At 43.3% G+C, this 23729-nt stretch overlaps 1 protein-coding gene across 20 annotated transcripts in view; it reads right to left on the minus strand.

The window, feature by feature from the left end:
- DLG2 (discs large MAGUK scaffold protein 2) overlaps window positions 1–23729 on the minus strand; it is a 1545411-nt gene that overhangs the window by 56739 nt on the left and 1464943 nt on the right. For all 20 annotated transcript variants that reach the window (XM_004763483.3, XM_045071283.1, XM_004763486.3 and 17 more), the window contains 2 exons: window positions 10655–10831; window positions 434–509 (listed from right to left, as the gene is read on the minus strand). In XM_004763483.3, coding sequence (XP_004763540.1) covers window positions 434–509; window positions 10655–10831 — 253 coding nt within the window. The remainder of the gene's footprint in view (window positions 1–433; window positions 510–10654; window positions 10832–23729) is intronic.

Genomic DNA, 23729 nt, shown 5'->3' on the forward strand with positions numbered 1-23729 from the left:
TCACTTAGATGATCCATATATATATATTTCCATGACAACTGTCTTAGTTTAAAATATGTTAACAGACTACACAGATTTGTGAATAGCAGGTAGGTATCTTTTATGAAATCCATCCTTTTAAAACACTTAATTTAAAAGAAAAAATTAAAGAAATGAAAACACTAAGCTATCTTTTCTTCAGTGTCATCACTATATCATCTTCATCAACACATCATTTCTGTGGACCACTGGCAGGTTTACCCCCACTATTTAATATATTTACTACAAGTCTACTTCATCAGAGATCACATCATTACTTTTAGCAGTATATTTTTAACAGTACTCTCCTGTCTGGTAGCTCCATCATTTCTTTGCTATTGAAAACCTGAATGTTAATTATAGCTAAACCCAAGGCAGTGGAGAGAACTTAGTAATTCGATTATTTTGTACCTACCCCTTTTGAATCAATCACTCCAGGTTTCGCATTAAACTTCACTGTCTTCAACCGGGCACGCTCCTTTCTTTCCACCCTGAAGAAAATTGAAAATAAAGAGCTGATCACATGGCAAGGCATTTATGAGTAAGTTCCTTACTAAATGAAGAATCTCTCTTCTCATCCTACAGCTCAAATACAATGTGTCCTAAAGTATTCCTGTTCCTTGGTTTGGTATAAAAAGTCTTCCTATGTGGTCTCTAAGAGGCTAACACATCCCTTGAAACTTCTGTGTGATGTGTACTGAGAGTCCTAATGATTGGAAGAAACAAAGAGGGAAGAAAAAATATTTTTTGTTACTTAAATGCCTGAATAACTCAACCAAAAATCTATTATAAGATATCACAGTCCACAGAGATGAACACTTACAATGGAGGAGAAATAAACTTCTTCCCTCTCCTCTGTCCCCTCTGCATACCTCATCTCTCCTACTCTTTTCTTTTGGTTTCGTTTTTCTTCCCTTCCTTTTAGTGACATGAGGGTATTTTACCTTCACCTCAAAATCAAACATGTTATAGGTCATCTTGAATTTTTTCCTTTTCCCCAGTGCTGTTCTCCTGTTATCTCTGCCGATTTCATCATTGTACCTGACACTTCATTCATTCATCGAACACTCATCAATTGCCTATCATGTATCAAGCAAGGAGCTGGGGAACAAAGGAAAAAAAGAAAAAAGAAAAAGAAAAACCATGACTGCAATCAACACCCAGGAATGTGCTCCTGGTAGGAACAAAGACATAAAGAGACCGATATGCTGCACAGAAAGACTCCTGACAGCAACGGGGGGAGTGGTGAGGGGGCATCTATCTCACTGAAGGCTGAGAAGGAGGGGTAGAAAGCATTGGGGTTGGCTTCCTGGAGGAGGTGTCAATTTATGTGAAGCTTGAAGGACGAGAAAGAGGTTGTTGGCAGGAAAAGTTCAGGGAGAATTTACGGGACAGGAGACACATACTATGACCCAAAGATAATAGGCAAGTAAGAGACTGCGGGAAGATTCCGCTATAGGGTATATACAGGATGGCATGTATGAAAGTGAGGTGGTGGGGCCGCCTTATAAAAATATCCATGCACACTAAGGACTTGGGCTTTTTCCTTGGGGAATCCTCATGAGTTCCAAGAGGATATAAAGCAGAGGAGTGATCAAATGGGTTAGCACTGGAATAAATGACTGTGGTGGAGGAAGAAGACAGGCTGCAGGAGAGAAGGGACAGTGGGAAGCAGGAGTTCTGTTGAAAAGCTACTGCCACAGCCCAGGCAAGGAATGACAATGAGGTGGAAGGGAGGGAAGGGCTTGAGAAACAGCAGTAAAGTAAAATTGGTAAGACGTGTGCCCATTTGAAGGATAGGGTTAGAGGGGCGCCTGGGTGGCTCAGTGGGCTGAGATCTCTGCCTTCGGCTCAGGTCATGATCCTGGAGTCCCGGGACTGGGTCCCACATCAGCCTCCCTGCATGGTGGGGAGTCTGCTTCTCCCTCTGACCCTCTCCCCTCTCATGCTCTCTCTCTCTCTCTCCCATTCTTTCTCAGATAAATAAATAAATTCTTTTTTAATAGATTTTATTTACTTATTTGACAGACAGAGATCACAAGTAGGCAGAGCAGTAGGCAGAGAGAGAGAGGGAAGCAGGCTCCCTGCTGAGCAGAGAGCCCCATGTGGGGCTTGATCCCAGGACCCTGAGATCATGACCTGAGCCGAAGGCAGAGGCTTTAACCCACCCAGGCACCTCAAATAAATAGATTCTTAAAAAAAAAAAAAAAAAGAGGTAAAGAGAAGCTAATTATCTCCTTGATTTTTTGTTTGTGGGCATCTCTCTAGTGAGACATGATCACTCCTTCCTTTAAACACCACAGGACTTATTTGTATCTTCATGTTGGTATCATCTCTTCTTTCCTTGTGTTTATTTTCCCAGTGCACACACAAAACTGGATGTTCCTTGAGGGCAAACCCACATGTCACTCAGCAGCATCCTGGAGCAAGTCCTCAATAAACTACTGTTCACTAAAATAATCCTTCATGCATTGTTCTGACTTGATGGCTTGTTTAAATATGGCCAACTCGAATTTCAAAAACGGGGAAAGAAAAGAGAAAAACCGTGAATCTACAGAAATTAATGGTTTATAAAATCTAAGCTATTCATAGATCAATAATTAACAACATATTGCTTTTTAACTGAGAGCTCTTTTGTGTTCCCAGTTGAAACACAGTGCAGATCGGGGTTTCTATAGTTACAGAACCAGAGTTTCAGAATATATTTTGGGGCAAGAGGAGAATATCTGAGTGGAAACAGCCAAACAAAAATTTTCATATCTTAACCCTCAGATATTAAAGCAATATGTTCCACTGAGAGTTTCTACATACAACAGTTGGGAAGAGCACCAGGAAGACTTTAGGGAAGGTAAGTTGCCAAGTGGAGAGATGCTCACTCAGAAAATGCCTGTTCTGAGCATCTTCAGCTCTTCTCGGTTTTAATCCAAGTGCAAATGGTAATTCATATTCATCTCTTCGGATCCTTCTAAAACTGTGCGTACAGCCCTGGCTTTATTCTGGCTTCTTTGCATTAACCAGGATAATTATGGGAAACACTAGTACCTTGGATGATGCTAACACGACAAGCGGAGGCTCCGTGGTTTTTGATCAGGCTCTACAGAAAATTCTGCACAAACCCACAGAACTCACAGGGGTCTAAAACATATATGAGGCTGAAGTCAGGATTCTAAGAACTGCTTGGATAAAGCATTCTAATTTTTACCCCATGGTTTCCAAGGTCACCCTTTTCAGATTCCTTCAGAAATGTCCCTATTAGGCCATCTTTAGTGATTCATCTCTTCCATCTTAACAGGGTTTCAAAGAATGTTAAGTCAGATGGACACGGACACACACACACACACACACACACACACACGTACCCCTATTATTTGTTATGGTTTATTAATCTTCAAACAGGCAACAGAAAAGAAGCCACAATTTTTAAAGTATTACTGTAGGTGGCCTGGTTTTGACTCACTCATGAACAAAGTCAGAAAGTTTTGTTTTCTCTTGGGGTTGGAAGTATCATGAATGATAATAATGATAATATAAGTGTTGGCCAAAGTTTTAACATATAATTATTAGTGAAAACTTCCTGTACATTTATATCCTCTCATTTGCTTCTCACAATGACCAAGTGATGTAGGTATGACTGACCCCCATTTGATGGCTGGGAAAGCTGAGACTTGAAGCGTGCCAAGTTTAACAAGTGGTAGAAATAAGGCCTGAACACACAGCTGCTAAAAGCTAACCTGAGTGTCTGTTTACATCTATGCAGTTTGGGAAATAGCACTCAGGATCTTCCATGTCTCTCTTCTGCAGTGGGAATTCTCAACACAAATGAGATTTTGGATGAGTCATACACAGTTTGAAGGCCAATACAATTCTTCAGAAATCTGTATTACGTTTTTCACAAATGATAACCAGCCTTCTCCATTGCATCCATCCATATCCCAAATGTCCTGAATTAAATAAACCATAGCCAAATGCAAGCATATAATCACTTACATAACACCATATTCTAACAGGCTAGGCTTTACATTTTTTTTTTTTTTAAAGAGTGTGAGAGCCGGGGGTGCCTGGGTGGCTCAGTGGTTAAAGCCTCTGCCTTCGGCTCAGGTCATGATCTCAGGGTCCTGGGATTGAGCCCTGCATCAGGCTCTCTTATCAACAGGGAGCCTGCTTCCCTCTCTCTCTCTGCCTACCTCTCTGCCTACTTGTGATCTGTCAAAAAAAAAAAAAAAAAAGAGTGTGAGAGCTGGGGAGAGGAAAGAGGGGCAGAGGGAGAAGAAGAGAGAGAATCCTAAGCGAACTCCATGTCCAGTGTGGAGCCCGATGAAGGCCTTGATGTCATGACCCTGAGATCACCACCTGAGCTGAAATCAAGAGTCAGACACTGAACGGACTGAGCCACCCAGGTGCCCCTGGGCTTTAAAATTTAGAATAAATTTTAATCTTGAATTAGATTAGGTAAATGACTGTATGAAGCATTATACATATTGAATTATATCATACATATTGAATTACTTTCTCTCCTTGGCAGTCTTTTTCATTCACTGTAACCCCATCATAGTTTTGCTTTCCCATCATGGGGCCCATCTTGATTAACTCTCTCAGTGGTAGTTGGCTGTGGCTCGTTTTCTCCTACCTACCCCAAACCCTTCCTCTCTTCTGGTGCTTCTTGGGATGTAGGTGGATAATTTATTGCTCAAATGAGAGTCAGGGCTGGCAATAGATAAGTCAGCGCTCTGAATAATGGTGTGTTCTTTCAAGAACTAAAAGCTCAAATGCGAAGAAAGGAAAACACCCATCATTTGAGTGTGTACGAAGTATTCGATGTTGTCCTAAGCACTTTGCCTATATTACCAATAACTGTAGAGTGATCCAGGGCTTAAGATGGAGCCGGGCATATAGTAGGAACTTCAAGAATCTTTGTTGAATAAACGAATGAACAAATGAGCAAATGCATGAATAAACCCTCAAGGAGCATTCTTGACCTGGTTGTGACAATTGAGGCTCAAGAGTTAACTGACTTACCCTCGAATAGTGTTTTCAATAAAAAAAATTATTTACCAATTCATGACTTTTTCACTTGGTAAGAATCTAAGTTTAGCATCACCTTCCCTATTTGTGTTATTTAAGTAAGACTCCTTCAGCAGAAGTAGATGATATTAAAGCCCACTAGCCTTTACCTAAGGGAATGGCGGACCACCTATATAGAAAGACTGAATTGAAAGGAGAAGTACTGCCTTACTTCTCTCACACTCAAGAGGCAAGCAATTAATTAGATTGTTTAAGCAGAAATAATCCTTTCCACCCCAGTTTGGTCACTGACCAAAATACTGAAAATGTACACTGGATGGCAAAATCTGAGCAATCGCTTCTGACAGTTAGCATCTCCAGGGAGTACCAAATGGTCATGCTTCCACGAGCCCAGTGGTCTCCCTCTGCCCTCTCACCCACTTCCCATCTGGCATTTTCAGGTCCTGGCCAAACACACAATGAGGTCAGGCTTGGAGCGCTGGATGGCAGGATAATCATTTAGTGCTGGGTGTTGCTGTGCCCGTGCTCTGCAAGGATAGAAATGCGGTCCACGTGATTGGCCACAAGCTCTCTGTGAAGGTTAGGTGAGTAAACCTTCATGCAGTGCTAGCTACAAACCTGTCCTCTGAGAGCCCAGGGGGCCATCAGTATGGGGCGATGAATAAAGACTCAGATTAAGAGACTGTGGAACAAATCATATCTTGGCCACTCACAAAAACTACGCAGTCTCAGGAAACAGCAATTCTAGGCTAAGAGCCCAGGTTTTGAAATCATACAAGTCTGGGCTGGAATCCTGCATCTGCCACTTATCAACTCTGTGAGTCAGGGCAGGTCATTCAGCCTCTTAGGATCTCAGGATTTATGTTGGTAAACTGAAAGTATAGACAGACTTTAAAAAATTACAGTGAATGTTAAAGAAGATAATACAAAAATTGTTTAGCACAGTATCTGCTACATATGAAGAACTCCTAATTGACAATTCTAATGGACTCTTGGCATAGTGGAAAGCCATGTGGTCTTGCTATCAGGGAGACTTGGGTTCAGCCAGTGGTTGGTTGTGGACCCTTGGGCAAGTTACTTGACTTCTTGGACCCTCAATGTCCTTATAAGGCTTTTGTGAAGATGAAATAAAATTCTGTATTTGAAAGTACTTGCCACCATACAGGGTTGGTGCTATTATCATAAAATTCTGTATTTGATAGTACTTGCCACCACACAGGGTTGGTGCCATTATCAGATAGAACTGGTCTCCCTGTCTCCTGTCCTTCCATATCCCTTGACTCCTGCTATGGACTGAATGTGTTGGCCTTCATGAGTGGGATTAGTGCCCTTATAAGAAGAGACATGAGAAATAATCTCTCTTTTAGCCATGTGAGGGTACAGCGAGAAAGCTATCCATGAACCAGGAATAAGGCCCTCATTGGGAATCCAAATAACCAGTGCCTTGAATCTGGACTCTCTAGGCTTTCAGAACTATGAGAAATGAATGTCTGCTATTAAAGCACCCAGTCTTTGGTTTGTTATGGCAGTCCAAGCTGACTAGGACAGCACCTTTAGTTACTGTGAGCCTTCATTAATGGAATCACAGTGTGGCTGTGCCTTAGTCACATGTTTAGTCCCACAAACATGTGACTCCAGCTGGGCTCCAGTGACCCAATGACAGTGCTTGGCACACAGACACTGCTCAAACCATGCTTGCTGATTTAAATTTTGCCAAGTCTTACTTTTGTAACTTGGGGAGGCAGGACTGCATGTAAGTTCAGGGTATCAATTCTGCTGGGGTGCCTGTGTGGCTCAGTTGGTTAAACATCCAACTCCTTCTTTAAAAAAATTATTTTTTATTTATTTGTCAGAATGAGAGAGAGAGAGAGAGAGAGAGAGAGAGCATAAGCAGGGGGAGGAGTGGCAGGGAAAGGGAGAAGCAGGCTCTCCACTGAGTAAGGAGCCCAAAGCGGGGCTCCATCCCAGAACCCTGGGATCATGACCTGAGCTGAAGGCAGACACTTAACTGACTGAGGCACTCAGGCATCCCTAAGCGTCCAACTCTTGCTTTTGGCTTAGGTCATGATATCAGGGTCATGGGATTGAGGCCTACGTTGGGCTTCATGCTGGGTGTGGTGCCTCCTTAAGATTCTCCCTCTCCCTTTCCTGCTGTCTGTCCCCACTCCTACTTTCTCTCCCCTTCACTAAAAAAAGAAAAAGGAAAAAAAAAAGAACATCAGTTCTGTAGCCTGGATTCAAATCTTGGTTCCGCTGGGCAATTTCAGGCAATTTAATTAACCCCTCTATGCCTCAGTCTTCTGCTTTGTAAAATGCACATACTATTATAACATCTCTCAAAGGGTTGTAATGAGGTTTAAATGAGCTCATTGTAAAGGGCTTAGAACAGTGTCTAGCATGTTCCAGGAGTGTTTTAACTAATATTTCTTCATCATCTTCAAAAAAAGAAAGAGGGTGGAAGTAATCTTCATACCCTCCATCACGGTTTCATTGGGATGATTAAATGGGATCATCCATAGAGAAGCATCTTTGGTTTTTTTTTTAATTTTTTATTTTTTATAAACATATATTTTTATCCCCAGGGGTACAGGTCTGTGAATCACCAGGTTTACACACTTCACAGTACTCACCAAAGCACATACCCTCCCCAATGTCCATAATCCCACCCCACTTCTCCCAGCCCCCTTCCCCATAGAGAAGCATCTTTGTAAAGGGTCAAGTCATGCCCTGATGTTATCCATTACGAGATTTTCCCAGACCAGTTCTACTAGCTGAACTGTACTCAGAAAAGGGGCTAGCAAGGAATTAAAGACTGAAAAACTTAACCCCAGTCTAAAAGTAAATCCTATTTGTACCAGCTCCCACGTATTCTGAGCTAGAGTTGTAAGATGCTAAATGTAGTGTTAAATGAGAAAGCCCTGCAATAAGAACTCTTCATAGGGTAAGATTATAAATGATTTTTATTTCTTTTTTATAATTCTCAAAAATTTCCCACTTGCCTACAATGAAATGTGCTATAGAAACATCTAAAATAATAATATTTTCTGAAAGGATTAAATTCTAAGGAGAAAAGTTGACAGAAACTCATTTATAGCCACACACACACACACACACACACACACGCGCGCGCGCGGATAACATTCACGAGATTAGAATGCAAATAAATATCAACATTGGAGTCACTAGACAAACTTCCTTTTCAGGCTTGTTGTAGTGTATTTGTTAAGATGGTTTTTATCCAAAATAGGAAAGATAGCCAACTTAAGAAGGACCACCAGGAGGTGGAAAATTGCCTCAAGAGGAATAGCACTGAGAATGTACCTTGGGGGGAAAATGAAGTATAATCGAACAAATGAAGGGCTATTGACAGGGCTGGTTAGAATCATGGAACTTCTGGGTTGGAAAGGGCCTGGAAAATTGCATAGTTCAACTCTCTATCCAAAGCTTGAATCCCGTTTATTATATTTCCTGACACCAGACCTTCTGTTATCAGAATCACCCGGAGGGATTTACAAACAAATAGAGATTTCCAGGACCCACTCCAGATGGATGGAATTAGAGTATTTGTGTGTGTGTGTGTGTGTGTACGCACGCATGTGTGTGTGCATGCCTGTGCACACACAGAGGAGAGGCTCCGAGAGGGAGGAAGCGGGCACATCTAAGCTTTTATAATGCTCCCTTGCTATGAAAACCACAGTTCTGGTTCAGTATCTTCCCACGTAATCCATACCATCTTTACACAGCTCTGACTAGTAAAAGAGTTCCTTTAAAATGAGCAGAAATCTCTTCCCACATAGCTTTCCTTCCTCCACTCTGCTTCTATCCTTGGGGCCATATTCAGTAAGATAGCTCTTTCTTCTCAGAGCAGCCGCTCCGACAGCTCTGATGAATTAAATCAAAGCAACCCAAAATGCACGTTGTCTTGACTCTTTTTTTTTTTAAGTAAATGGAAATGGAAAAACAGAATCTAAACTAGTGCTGAGAGTCGCTGCTTTGAATATATACCCTTTGAGAAAACCCTACAAGCCAGAGTACAAATCCAGAATGTCCTCTCAAAGCAATGTGAGGCAACTATTGGGGAGCCCAGAGGTTTTTAAATTTTTTATAGTTTTTTTAATTAAAAGATTTTATTTATTTGTCAGAGAGAGAGACACACACACACACAGAGACAGAGACAGAGACAGAGAACATATAAGCAGGGGCAATGGTAGGCAGAGGGAGAAACAGGCTCCCTGCTGAGGAGGGAGTCAGATAGGACTCCATCCCAGGACTCTGGGATCATGACCTAAGTCGAAGGCAGGTGCTTAATGGATTGAGCCACCCAGCTGTCTGGAGCCCAGAAATTAAAGAGACCCCAAGAACAGTGTGATGGTGGGCGATCCACCCAGGGGTACAGAGGACAGGGAGGTTCTCTCTAGTTTTGGTGGCTTCTTTGTGACTCCTCCCCACTAACCGTGAGGGAGTCGCTGTGTGACAGTCAGCCTGCTGCCCTCTCCCTGCATTCCTTTCTGGGCTGTTGTGGCCGCAGGCAGAAAAGCATGGGGGGACCAGTCTTCTCTGGGGTGCCAACACCCCACAGAGTGATTATTGGGGTAAGCGACACCTTCCTACTTCGGTTTGTGCTGGCTCAGTCGCTGGGTCACGGCATGAGAGCATCAGCTTCACTGAGGACTCTTCACAGAGGTATTTGGGGTATTTGGACAGAAGAAGAAAAGCCCTTGGAGAAACCTGTAGCTTGAGAAAAGTTGGTGACTGCCTTAAATAAACGTTTTTCCTGACTTTAATTTCATAACCGTATCTTTTTCCTGGTGGTACAGACAACAGTGTTTCATGGACAGTATCTTGGTGCCAAAAAGAGGCTCATGGGAAGGAAAGTTCCTCCCGGGTCATGATGACTAGAAGCTGCTGGGACACACGAGGGAGTTGGCTGTTCGAAAGTACATTCCCACCTAGCTGAAGAAATGTTTAGAAGAGAAAGAGCACGGTACTCTTGACTCAGGAAACACATATAGAACTAAGTATCTGACTGAGTGAAGGGGGGAGTCGTGGGGTGGGGGTGGGGGGACAGGAGTCACTAAAATAGTAAAAACCAGTTATAAACCCAGTCTCAGACCTCACCACAGGTTTGAGAGCTCATATCCCAAGCATCTCAGTTTGGAATGAAGGTTTTTAGTTTGTCTCCCATCAGTGTTTCAACATAATGCATGGTAGGACCTTTGCTTAGGAAATTGTACTTTACTGGGCTTTCACCTGACCTTTCTGTAAAGTTATCTGGTGAATGTGAACCTCTGGAATACAGCTGAGTGTGTAAGTCAGTGTACTGACAAGATAATCTCAAACATGTGGATGCTGGTAAACGGTTTAGGAAGGTGGTGTAAGCAGATCCCCTTTCTTTCTTTCTGCCTTACCACAGCCACCAGTTTTGGTAAAACCTTAATATTGGAAGAGTGAGAATATTTAATTCATGTCACCTGTCACCACTGACAATTTCCCTGCAGACTATCCCACTCAAATGGTTATTTTGTGAACAGTTTGCCATATCTTTATCTTCCCTCATTTCCACTCCCCAGATTGCTTAAAAGCAAACATTCTAAAATAGAAAAGGCATTTTTACCTCCGTTTGCTGGGGATGACCCCCATCTCTTCACTGTCCCCCTCCAGCGTGACTCTCCTGGCTTGCCACCACTCGTCATCAGAGGCGTTGATAACGTGGAGAATATCTCCATATTTAAAACTAAGTCCTTGACTTGGCAGCCCACTGTCCTTGCTCTTGTCATAGTCAAACATGGCTCTGTAGAAATGGCAAGAGAGAACGTCGTTAGGAACCTCTGCAGCACAGATTTCAAATTCTCCATTTTGATTACCCCCTCATGCCCTGAGAATCCTTCATCCATTTGGTACCAGCACCAAGGACTGACTCTCAGGATTTCAGTCTATATCCCCCCTACTGTGGCCACAAATCAACGTTAGTTCCTGCTTCTCCTTGGAGGCTGTAGGGACATCCTCCGGGCTCCTAAAACTGGGGTATTGTTTCTTTTCTTGGAGACCATCCTATGTGGCAAAGTGATAATGGGAGATGTGGCAAAGGGAGTTAGTACCTGAGATTTTTTCCCCTCCCACTCCAAATGTTAAAATTCACTACAAAGAAAGAAATAATGAAGAGAAACATAAGCATCTTTCTGAAAGAAGCATTCTGTGTTATGAACAAACCCTCTCAGATGTATCAGTCCATAGAAGTCTTTTTTTTGGGATGGGGAAAAATGGTAACAACTTAAATGTCATCCCATCGGGATGATCCTTCCACTCACTGGACTATTGGACCATTACTGAAGTTGAATGGTTGCCGTTCGATCGCTGTATTGTACACCTGAAACTAATATAATGCTGTATGTTCATTATACTGGAATTCAATTTTTTTTAAAGAAAGATGCTATTAAAACCACAAGAACATAAAAAAATAAAATAAACTGAGTGGTGGCAGGGGTTAATCCAATGACATGATTAAGTGCTCAAAATGCAATAATGAAAAAATATAATGACACCCATGTTTACATGTGTGTCTACAGATAGTTCAAGATTATATGAATAAGACAAATCTTCTTGCTTGCACAGAATGCTAAGCCTACCTCAGCCTCACACTCATCACTCTGAATTGTAATTCTTGCTTTATGTACCATGTTTCCTTCACTGAAGAGCACATGCTGAGCCTTCGCTAAGCCAAACAGACTGTAACAGGTATACATTGGAGGGGTGGGGGAATTGCAAAGAGAACTGGAAGGATGACCAAGATCTTAGTAGCTAGGTGTTGCCTTAAGTAGCTGACAGTTTGTATCAAATCTTACATTGTCTGCTTTCTCCTCTATATCCCCGCTGCAAACCACCACCACATATAGCCCCGCTGCAAACCACCACCACATATACAGCAAGTACGAGCGCGCGTACACACACACACACACACACACTCCACACACAATTTCTCAAGAGAAGCAGATTTTGCCACCTCCCTGCTATTTCCCCTTTGATTCCACTCTGGTAATTTCGTTCGAGTGTAACTACTATGCAAGCAAAACTAGAGAGATCTGGGGAACAGGTTTTTTTTCTAAGACCACTGAGGACCAAATATGGTTCTTTTCCTTTCTTCATTTTTCCCCCTCATTAAAAAAATGTCACATCTGCTGCCATGGCAACCAAAAAGAGCTGAAGACAGCAGGTTGAGCTCAGATATTGTAGGAAAATTTGAATTACTTGCAACACAGCTCCTTCTTCCACTAACTCTGTCCCTAAATCATGGCATCGGGGGAGAGTTTCTCGCTTGAAGCTCCCAGAATGATTCACTTCCACCTTGACCACCTGCATCTTCCCCACCAAAGACTTTGGCTAAAGCTCCCCCCAAGCATAAAGGGGCCAACGGAGGGCAGAGGTCCACTTCGGACGTCGTCAATTCTCTGGCTGGGCGATATGACATAAATGAATTAGCACGCTGGAGCCACAGGTTTTTGTAATGTAAAATGAGTCCAATAACTACATTCACACGGAGCTGCTGTGCACATTAATAAGACATACAAAGCTCCCAGCTCACAGGAGGTGCAGTGCAGCAGCTGGAGTGTAGGGGTTAAGAATGCAGGCTCTGAGGTCACACTGTTAAGAGTCCTTTCCTGGTTCTACTACTTCTTGCCAGTCATGCAGCTCTTTATCCACACAGGCTACTTCACCTTTCTTAGGCCTCAGATTCCTTCTACACACCAGCAATGGTAACAGTACCCCCACCATGAAATTGCTGTACGGATGACATGTGACCTAAGGTAATACCTGTAAAATAAAGCATGCACGACAATGCCCGGCGCACAGGGATAATCATCAACTACGAAGGGTCATTATCATCTCGCCTTTCTCCTGTGAGTGGATATTCACACAAATCCTTTCTATAGAGTCTACTCTGTGCAAAAGAGAGCTAACAGAGCAAGCTTGAGACTGCTCTCCTTAAAAAGACATGCCCACAAGGATGGCTTCTGGCTGACATCTGGGAAATTAGATTTCTGGGAAGGTTCTCACTATTTCCTATTAGGAATGGCTCACCACGCCTAAACTGTTTGTATAAACAAGATTTAAATGGAACATCTGCTTTTCCTCTGTGAGTCCGGAATCGTGATATGGGCCAGGCTGACGGCGACTACGTGATCAGCCCCCAATAAAAACCCTGGACTCTGAGTCTTTAATGAGCTTCCCTAGTAGACATTTTATACCTGGTGTCACAATTTGCTGCTGGAGAGATTAGGCATGTGCCTTGTGACTCCACTGGGAGAAGGCTCTTGGAAGCTTGTGACCAGTTTCCTGTGGATTTTGCCCCTCAATCTTTTCTTTGCTGATTTTGCTTTGTATCCTCTCGTAATAATTCATAGTCCCCAGGATGATGAGGCTGAATCCTGTGAGCCCTCCTAGTGAATCACTGACCCTGGGGGTTTTTCTTGAGGGTCAAAAGATTGCAAATCATTTTCAAATATACTACCTCACTTGTACCTCAATCCATTCCAACAAAGAAGGTATGAAGGATATCGTATTATTCCCTTTATACAGATGAGGGACAGACTAACCTCAGCACGTAAGGGTCAGCAGCCTCAGGCTGGAGTTTTGGTCTTCTGCTCTGGAGTTCTAGTGCAATGCTCTTCACTTTGTCCCCCACCCCCACACCTGAGTCTGAAGGTGGTGACAAGGTGGTAAGGACAATGATCATGAGGGCTACCACTACTTATGCTCGGATTAGGTAGCTTGGCACTCTGTACTGTTGTCTTATTTGACATCATAAGAACCTGAAGGTAAACATTAGTATCCTCATTTTACAGGTGAGGGAAAGAGGCTCAGGACATTAAAGCACCTGCCCCAGGTCATATGTATGCAAGTGGTGGAGACCGCAGCGAGAGTATACTCCAAAATCCACATTCTTGGACATTTCATCGTAAGGCTCAGTTTCCCAGCCTGTTTGTCCTCAGGCCGTGCTCACAATTCAGCAGTACCAGGAACTGTCCACCTCCCTTCAAGGCTGACCACTCTCCCCCATCTCCTGCCCCCAAGTCCCCGAAGCTCCTTACTGCTCAGTTCTCGTCTCAGTATTTCTTTTATCTTAAGAGTCTTTGAATCTCTGATTTAGCTCCAGGCTCCTTCTGGATGTAAAGTGTGGGGAGTGAGGGAGAAAAGCCATCAGGAAAGCTGGCAGGTGGTTGCCAAGAAGGCAGGGTTTAGGATCGGACTGCCTGGGCTTGCAACTTTTTAACCATGTGATCTCAAGCAAGTTACTTAGCTTCTCTGGCCTTGAGGTTTTCTGAATTGTGAAACTGTCCTATAATAACACCAAATACTTCAAAGAGTTGTGGTGAGGATTAAATGAAATAATCTATGGAAGTACGGTGACACCATCTTGACATGGGCTGGGCTCGACAAATGGTGGCTACTATTACTACTGTAATTGTTTTCCTGAAAATGGGCTGGTCTTGAATAGGGGATCTGGGTCCCCACTGTGCCATTAGTAGCCGTCTTGTGGACTGTGTATAAAGACAGCTACAATCCCTCTCTATCCTCTGAGTCCAGTACAGCACTGGGCACAAAGTAGATGTTCACCATGGTTCTGTGGACATGTTTCAGACAAACTCTGAAAGCCTGCTTCTCTCAAGCCCGTGTCCCCATGTGTAAGGGAGGAGAGGAGAGACTTTCCGGTGGTCCCCACCAGGCCAGACATTCAATCTACTGTGTTCCATTCCATCCCCAAGAATCCCTGAGGGAAGGTTCCCCCTCCTGCCTTCAGCATAGGTGTCCCCAAAGAAGGGGCTCAATAACACACGTCTACCCATTTCTATTTATCTTGGACAATCTGCCCCTCTAGGATTACACTGATTTTAGACTTGTCGGGTCCCTGAAAACAAGCAGCTGATATATTTCGGCAGCTTCTGGCTCCTTTGGATATTAATGGGTCTTCATGTCTGGGAGAAATGCTACAGTGCCCCATCACCTAATTTAAAAAACGATAAGCTGTTTTTAATTTGCTTTATGTGCTAATTCATCACAGCAACTTTTATAAAATGCCATTAAGACTCACACTTTCCACCCAGGGTGCTTTTAACAAGTCCATTAGACAAATAGAATTAGAGAGGAATAATGCAACATCTCTCCCATCCCTCCTGGCCCTCCTGCATTTCACCACGTGCTGGCCCTTTGCCAACTGGGGAAGTCCAGGAAGGGGAGCAAAGCAACTGCTCACCCTCATGGCTATGCAAATATATGGGGAGATACCTGAGCAGCTGATGGAAATTGTACTGAAGTGCCCCACAATGTGCTAAAGACTTTAGAGCTATCATCTCATTCGATGTACTAGTCAGGCAAGGCAGCATGTGGGTTCTATGCCAAGCTTTGGAGAGAGAAGAGACCTGGGTTTACATCACAGCTCTGCCACTCCTAGTTGTGAATTTGGGGCACGTCACCTAACCTTCTCGACGATCTCTTCACCACAGATGACTATTCCCTCAGCTATGAAATGCAGAGAATGATGGCATTAACTCAAAAGATTGTTACGAAGAGCCCACCATAGGGTAAAGCCTGCAAAAGGCCCAACGCCCGCAGAGAAGGAGTTCCATTTTGTTTTGATTTGTGACAACAATCTTGCCATGCCAATTTTTTTTTTTTTTATCTCATAAAGGAAATGAGACCCAAACAGATGAAATGAAAAAAAGCTATTAAGTCACAGAACCAGGATTCAAATATAGATAGATGTGCCGGAATCAAAAGCCCATGCTCCTGGCTGTAGAATTCAGCTTGCAGTTCCCTACAAGGAATGTTGTGCTTAGACTGTATCTCCAGAGATTTCATGATTTGGTGGTGATCACATTTATAATGACACCATGGACTAGACGTCAGGAGAGAGAGATAGGAGCAGTTTATGGATGGCACGCAGTTCTCATAACTGCCCCACAATGCATGGATTAGCCTTATGTTGCAGAGGAGGAAATACAGACTTCTGTCACTGAAGCAACACGTCTGGGGGCAAACCAGCTAGCACGTGACAAGGCAGGACCGAGTGCAAGAACCATCTGCCTCCAAGACCTGTGGACTTGCTTCACCAACCCATATGTTGTTTCTGCAAGCAACCCTCTCCAACCAAAACCAACCTCATTTTCTACAGAGCTTAGGCTGCAGTAATATTTAATAATCATGGACCACAAGAGCACATGTGTTTTCTGTATTGGGCAGAGGATCAAGTTCTGGCTGAACCACTTTGAGGTTGTTACAGCAGAGAATCACGGGAGTGAAGAGAATCCCCAGGACCATACCACTCAGAACTGGAAAAATTTCTTGATGTGTCTCATGGTTACTGAAGATACGGTAGGGAAAATAATTCCCTAACTGCTTCTCCGCAAGGATGTCTACACCTTAATCCCCAGAACCTGAGAATATGTTATCTTCTATGGCGAAAGTGGTAAGGAGAGAGTATCCTTGACTATCTGGGTGGGCCCAATCCAATCATATGAGTCCTTAAAAGTAGAAGAGAAGGCAGAAGAATAGGTCAGAGAGATGTACCATGAGAGGTACATGGTGGCCATTGATGGATTTGAAGACAGAGGAAGGTAATTTGTCAAAGCAGCAACAGCAAGCTAGTAACAGAGGACAAGAAAGAGGATGATTTTAGAGAGGACAGGTAGAAGGCAAAGGTCACCAGTTAGATGACTCTGCCAAAGATTCTTTGGAATAAAAACAACTGCTCAGCAGTAATAGTAACAGCCCACAGAGTGCCTATTGTCAGCCAGCCACGTGCAAAGTACCTTTGTGTTACATAATGTCATCTTACTGAGTCCTCGTAAATAAGTGTGACATGTAAGTATGATTATTCCTACTTTGCAGATAAAAAATTCAGGGCTTTAATCTCTTACTTCTACTTTAATCAATTCTCACAGAAACCCTATGAGATAAATATTATTTGTTCCTATGTTCAGATAAGGAAACTGAGGCATGGAAGAAGCAGCTTTTTTCTTCTCAGAAGTTGTAAAGCACTCTGCTTGGACCTTTCTTGGGAAGCTTGCAATGTCTAGTCTTGAATGGGAATGTGTCTCACCTCCTATACTGGATTAAAGCCACTGAAGGTCAGGGGCTCCCAGGTCCAGCGTCTGCACAGTCCTTGCAGATGCTTTATAAATGAACAAATCAACCATCAGCTGCACACCTTCTGTGCAGTGAACTTGTTTGGGCTGAAGAAGCCTTTGTTTCCATGACATTGTTAAGACCCACAAAGAGTGCTTGGACTCAATTTCTTTCTCTCCAGAAGTTGAGGCTTCTGCTTGATTAGAGGTTCTCACCTCTCTATGCAGCAGGAGAAAAAAGAGCTGTGGAGGATAAAGTCTGTTCTCTACTCCATGCCACTCTTCCATTGCTAAGGTATGCAGCTGAGGATAGTGCAAGAAGTGTAGATATTGGAGTGAAGAGACACATTCAAGTGAGTCCACCTCTTTCTACCTGAGCATCACTGGGATTGATCCACAACCAATCTGAGCCTTGGTTTATCAATGAATGGGCTTAATCATCCCTAGGTCTCAGCACATTTGGCGAGATTTAATGAGATGACATAGGAAAAGCCTTTAGCACACCAACTTCCAACCAATAGTTCCTTTACTTCACCTCTTGCCTACACTAGGAATGAGTGAGTTATTTCTGTATGTTGGCAGGAGGTCCTAATACAGTGTTCTTAAAATACAACATAAAAATACCCACGCAGTTAATGTTCTCAAAACATTTTCCTGCCAGGGGGATGTGGGAAAGGGATCAGCACTGGGAGCAGACAGATCTGAAATTTAGGTGCTCTTATTTTAAAAACCAGCCATTTCTAATAGTTTTTCCTTCTTCAAAGCATGCATTCGCACCCTCATGAATCAAACAAACAAACAAACAAACAAACATCTCTAAAGAACAGAGATGGCACCCTGGAAGTAGGGAGAAGCTGGGGCAGAGTGAGGAGAGGGGGCTCTGGTTCTGGCTTCAACGTAATGTCACCATGTGATCTTGAGTAATATCTTGAGTAAGTTACTTAACCTCTTTGGGCTTCAGCTCCTATGTAATCAATAGGCACAAAGCACTTTTCTAAAGCATGTTTCAGCTGTCATGTTCTATGCCTTTGTCTTGCAAGACACTGAGGGGAAATCAGGTCAACTTTCTACACAGCTGATAGGATGTGTGTCTCCTAGGATTGTGTCTGCCTTGTGAAAGTTGCTCTGCTCTGTGCCATTTCCTCCATCAATCCTAGACCTTCTTTCTCTTCCCTCCACCCTCACTGGGAGTTAAAGTTCCCTCTCCTAGGCTCTTAAATCATATTGTACTATGATTTCTAGCCCTTGAAAATTCTAGTTTGTATATGCATGGGGAACAGGGGACGTTCATATTCCTGCTGTCCTGAGGGCCTACCACATAGCAGATGTCCAAAAAAAGTTATTTTCTGTTATTACATTTGTTGCCTCTACTTCTCGTTGGCCAATCTCTGGAATTCAGTTGGGTACATTCTTTCTTTTCTTTTCTTTTCTTTTCTTTTGGGGTACATTCTTTTTTGTGAAGGCACGGACAACTGGACACAACAGAAAAGCTTGAGCAGCATCCACACTGGCTTCCCTACCCTTCCTGGGAGATGATGAAGATCCACGCAATGTGCTGTCTCTCACGTCTGAATGCATTCATCTCAGGGTAGAAGGAAACACACAGCTCTGTACTGATTACTTTTCTTGCCTCCTTGAGAAATCCTACGTATGCCTGTGGATTGGTCATCATAACTAGGCTGATGGAGGTCTGGTGTGGCCACTCAATTCCCCATCTATTTCAATAATGAATTGTCCTTAGTGAAAAGGGGTGGTTGAATCTACCCGCCTGAACCGGTGTTAGTGGATGAGAACACATTAGCCTCCGTTGATCCTTGTTAAGAGGGCTCTGACCAAGATACTATCTCTCAGTAATTACTGAGCACACAGTAGGCCTTACAAGGTGCCAGGCACTGCTCTAGGTATTTCTTATCTGTGATTTAAGATATTCTACTTCCTTAAGGTACAGGCATTGTTTCCAGTTGATAGAAGGGTAAATGCACCACGCACCATGGACGCTGGTACCACATGGGTTATGCCATTTTGTCATTAATAACCTCGTAAGGCAGGTCTGTGCTCTGTAAAGATACACTTCTCTTCATGCCACAGCTTCCTGCTATGTCCGGAGGGTACTGGGAAGCTGTCAACTTCTACTGCATCCAAGGAATCAGGCAGTCACTGTCATGACTAAAGATGGACCTAACTGGGCACCAACTGGAGGTCCTCCCAGCCTGGGCCTCTCCACAGCTGGGGTATTTTGATGATAATCAGGAAAGAAGCATGACTTCCAGGGGCAACAATTCTTTCTCTCAGTCTCTCCTGAGTCACCAGCGCTTCCCCGTCCCCTAGGGACACAGTGTTAGCAGACTTCCGGTGTCCAGAGGCCTGTGTGCTGATCATTTCAGACAAGGCATCCTCAGAGTCTCCAGGGATGGGGCCCACTGCAGCCTGCTTTCTCTCTCAGGCTGTCCCAGCAATCTGTCTGAGTGGTTTACGCGGCAGTGCCTACTGACAGGACCGCATCTGAGGGAAGCAGAGGCAGATCTGAACTTGCCCAAAGGCAAGGCTTGACAGACCATGGCAAATGGTACTTGGATTTCAGGGCTGGGTGAGGCTGTAAAAATTAAAAAATTAATCATCTTAAAATCATTGTCTTTCCCCACAAATGCCATCAACTGACCACTTGGAGATTGAAATATAGGAAGGGGAACATGGCCAGGATGAAGAGCCCAGGCTTTAGGACAGTTCTAAAAGCCTTTATGTGTTGGCGTCGCTTATCAGGCAATCAAAATACATTAATCAAGATATTTCTGAAAGGCTGACATAGCTCTGTCTACAGCCTTTTATTTCTGATCCAAGCTGAAAATGTATATCAAGCTTTGGTATTCATGTCTTAGGGTTTTACTGCCACAAATTAAAAAGCTTGCTTGAGAGGAAAAAAAAAAAAGTATCTTTTTTTTTTTTTTTAAAAGATCAAGAGAAGTTAAGGAGGGAGGGAGAGGGAGAGAAGAGCCCAAGCTGGTTCCATGCCCAGTGTAGAGTCTGATGTGGGGTTTGATCTCATGACCCTGAGATCATGACCTGAGCCAAAATCAAGAGTCAGACACTTAACCAATTGAGTCCTCTGATGCTCCAGGAAATATCTTGATACAGAATTTCATTATTGCTGATACACAATTATCATTTAAACATTTAACTTTTTCTATAGAAGATCCATGTAAAGACCATGAGAAATGGACATCGGATAGTCCTGGGTTCAAGTAGCAGCTCTGCTATTTAAGAAGCTATGTGCTTTTCATCTCTGTCCCCAGGTCTCCAAAGATGCGAAATGAGAGGCAAGATCTCTATCCAATAGAGTCTTTATGGGAATTACACATACAAGACATTTCAGAACCCAATAGGTGCTCAATATTTGTTAACTGAGTATAAAATCTAAATTTTTCCCCTATAAATTTCATCCCTTCTTTTCTAGAGTTGCTCATCAGAGCACAAGCAAAGCAAGGCAAGTTTCTGCCTTCTAATAACACTCTAAGTATCTACTGACTGACAAGTGGGATCAGTTGGTATGTTGCCTGGCTTAGAAGAGATGTTGGAGAAAGTTCATTTCTCTCATGAGCATATGGAAAAGGGGAGAACGACATCCAAGAACATTGACATGACTACCCCAAATCCTTAGTTAGTTAGTTCGTCAGGGTTGGTGATGAAATTCACGTATCACAAAACCAGGCAGCTGGACTATCACTTCAGCTCCCCTGGATACTGGGCTCATTTTTTTGTCTTTTGAGTTTTCGGAAAACTGGATGGGAACAACAGGCCTGGATTGAGGCAATGGAACATCTGGAATTAGGGAAAACTTCACCTCGAAATCTCACCTATGTCCATAGATGCTCTCCTTATCACTTTTTGATTGAGGACAGATAGAAGACGCTTCCTTCTCCACCCAGGTAAAAACATTGAGTTCGGGATGTATTTTAACTTTCACACAAGGATATGAAATAATAGTCATTTAATGCAATATTGTTTACAGAGGGGCTACTATGTGCCACTCACTGTGCTATTTGCCGAGGACTCAGCAGTGAACAAGAGGCTTGTTTCCTGTTCTCATGGAGCTTTATGTTGGGTTGAGAATAGAGCTAAGGGTATATTCATTCAGCAACTCACACATTCATTTATCCCTTCAGCAAATACTTATCCAGCATGTACCAATGATGATTCTAGGAGCTTGGGGTCTATCAATGAAAGCAGATAGACAAAAATTCCTGCCTTCATGGGACTTATATTCTAGTGAGAGAACATGGCAATACGTGCAGTATAATGTGAGTTGATCCTTGCTACAGGACAGTGAAAAATAGAGCAGAGTAAGGGGAATCAGGATTTTTTGACAGTAGAGCTGTGGTAGTGGTGAAGGTTGCATTTTTGAGCAGGGACTACGGTCAAGTAGGACTCAGTGAGAGAAAGGTGGGGCAAGGCTTGAAGGAGGCGAGTGAGTTATCACAAAGACATCTGAGGACAGTGTTCTAAGAAGAGGGAGCAGCCAGTGCCAAAGCCCCAAATATAGTTAAAATTGAGTTCAGTCAATGCTGTCATAGGAATTAGTGTGGTGGTGGTGGGGCTACAGGATCACAGAACAGGAACCCCATCAAGCAATCGAAAGGAGATGATGAATGGACAGTTCTCTCAGATCTACCATTCCCTCAGATCCACCAGCTGAGAAGTAAGAGTGGGAGCTCACCTGCTGACCTTACCCAACTGAGCAGGTGTGTCCTTCACGCGTTCTCTTAGAGGGGCACTGCATCTCTAACAGTAGTCCTTTCACAGCTTGAGGACTCAGCTCCATCCCTCAGCTTCTCCTGCGTCCTGCCTCTCCTTGGAAGCAGGCGCATGAGCTGGGCCATGGAACACCTTTCTTCTCTCAAACACTCTACCTCAGCTCACACCTTGCAGAGGAATTTTTCAGCCAGAATTTTTCTTAACAGTATTTCAGAAGTCAAAGCACTGACTAGATAGAAATAAGCATTCTGTAAACTTTCAATCTATTCTATGAAACTCATAACTTTCTCTGGAAACCCTCCTGAGCCTATCCAGAGAGGGCTCTCTACTCCCTTCTCCCAGCCAGGTTGCTACCTTGTCCACAGACTTGTTCTTGCATCCAGCAGGCTACGTTTTAGTTGATTTGCCTGTGGGTCTATTTTCCTTCTAGACTGCTCAGTCCCCGAGGGTTAGGACAGAGTCTCACTCATCTGTGTGTCTCTTGAACAGAGCAGAGAGTGGGAGGCTACTGCAACACAAGGCCAGATTGAACTGAACTGAATTCAGAACCCATGCTGTGTGACCTTGGGAATATTATTTCAACTCTTTAGGTTTCTTTCAGTTACCTCATCTGTAAAATGAGATTAAAAATACTATATTTAATCAGTTTTAAGATGAACCCTTTTTTTTTTCCATTCCCATGTCTACAGTTAGGATGTATCTTTTTTTTTTAAAGCATTTTTATTTTTTTAAAGATTTTATTTATTTATTTGACAGACAGAGATCACAAGTAGGCAGAGAGGCAGGCAGAGAGAGAGGAAGGGAAGCAGGCTCCCTGCTGAGCAGAGAGCCTGATACAGGGCTCGATCCCAGGACCCTGGGATCATGACTTGAGCCTAAGGCAGAGGCTTTAACACACTGAGCCACCCAGGTGCCGTTTAAAGCATTAAAAAAAAAAAAAAGATTTTGTTTACTTATTTTAGAGAGAGAGAGCAAGCAGGGGAGGGGCAGAGGGAGAGAGAATCTGAAGCAGACTGTGTCCAGTGTGGAATCTGATGCAGGGCTCGATCCCATGACGGGGTGATCATGACCTCAGCAGAAACCAACAGTCAGATGGTTAACTGACTGAGCCATCTAGGTGCCTCTACCCTCAGGATGTATCTTACCATCAGTGCCGTCTCACAATTTAATTGACACATTTCTCCTTTCTTGGTGACACATGGAGTGCATCTTACAATCAATGACAACCTAGATTCACTGAAAAGGGTAGAAACCATCTCACAGGCTGTTGTGAAGATTCAGGAATTATGGATCAAAAAGCCCTCAATCAGGGGCACCTGGGTGGTAAGTGGATTGAGCACCCAACTCTTGGTTTCCAGTCAGTTCATAGTCTCAGGGTCCTTAGATTGAGCCCTGTGTCGGGCTCTGTGCTCAGCACGGAGTCTGCTTGAGACTCTCCCTCTCCCACTGCATGCTCTCTTTCTCTCTCCAATCAGTAAATAAATCTTAAAAAAAGAAAAAGCCCTCAGATCATAAACTGCTCTTGTTAGACACCGTGGGTCACCCCGCCTTCCACTCTTCTTTCTGTACACATTTTTTTTTTTTGAAAGCATATCCTTGTTGCATTCTCTACTTGACGACTGTTTAGAAAGTACTGAGGGGCCCAAAGCTGGGCTGTAATCTGACTTGACCGGAAAGAGTTCTGTTCAGCAGTTGTGCTTAGTTGAATGAAGTATCTGTATGAAATGTCCCAGATTTTGCTAACAGCTTAGGAACTTAGGGAAAGAAAATAGAACTAATGATATCCAGAGTATTAGTATTTGTACTTTTAGTGTTTATGGT

The sequence above is a fragment of the Mustela putorius genome, unplaced genomic scaffold (genome assembly GCF_011764305.1).
Source record: "Mustela putorius furo isolate JIRA1106 unplaced genomic scaffold, ASM1176430v1.1 tig00003987_pilon_pilon_pilon, whole genome shotgun sequence".
Classification (NCBI taxonomy): Eukaryota; Metazoa; Chordata; class Mammalia; order Carnivora; family Mustelidae; genus Mustela; species Mustela putorius.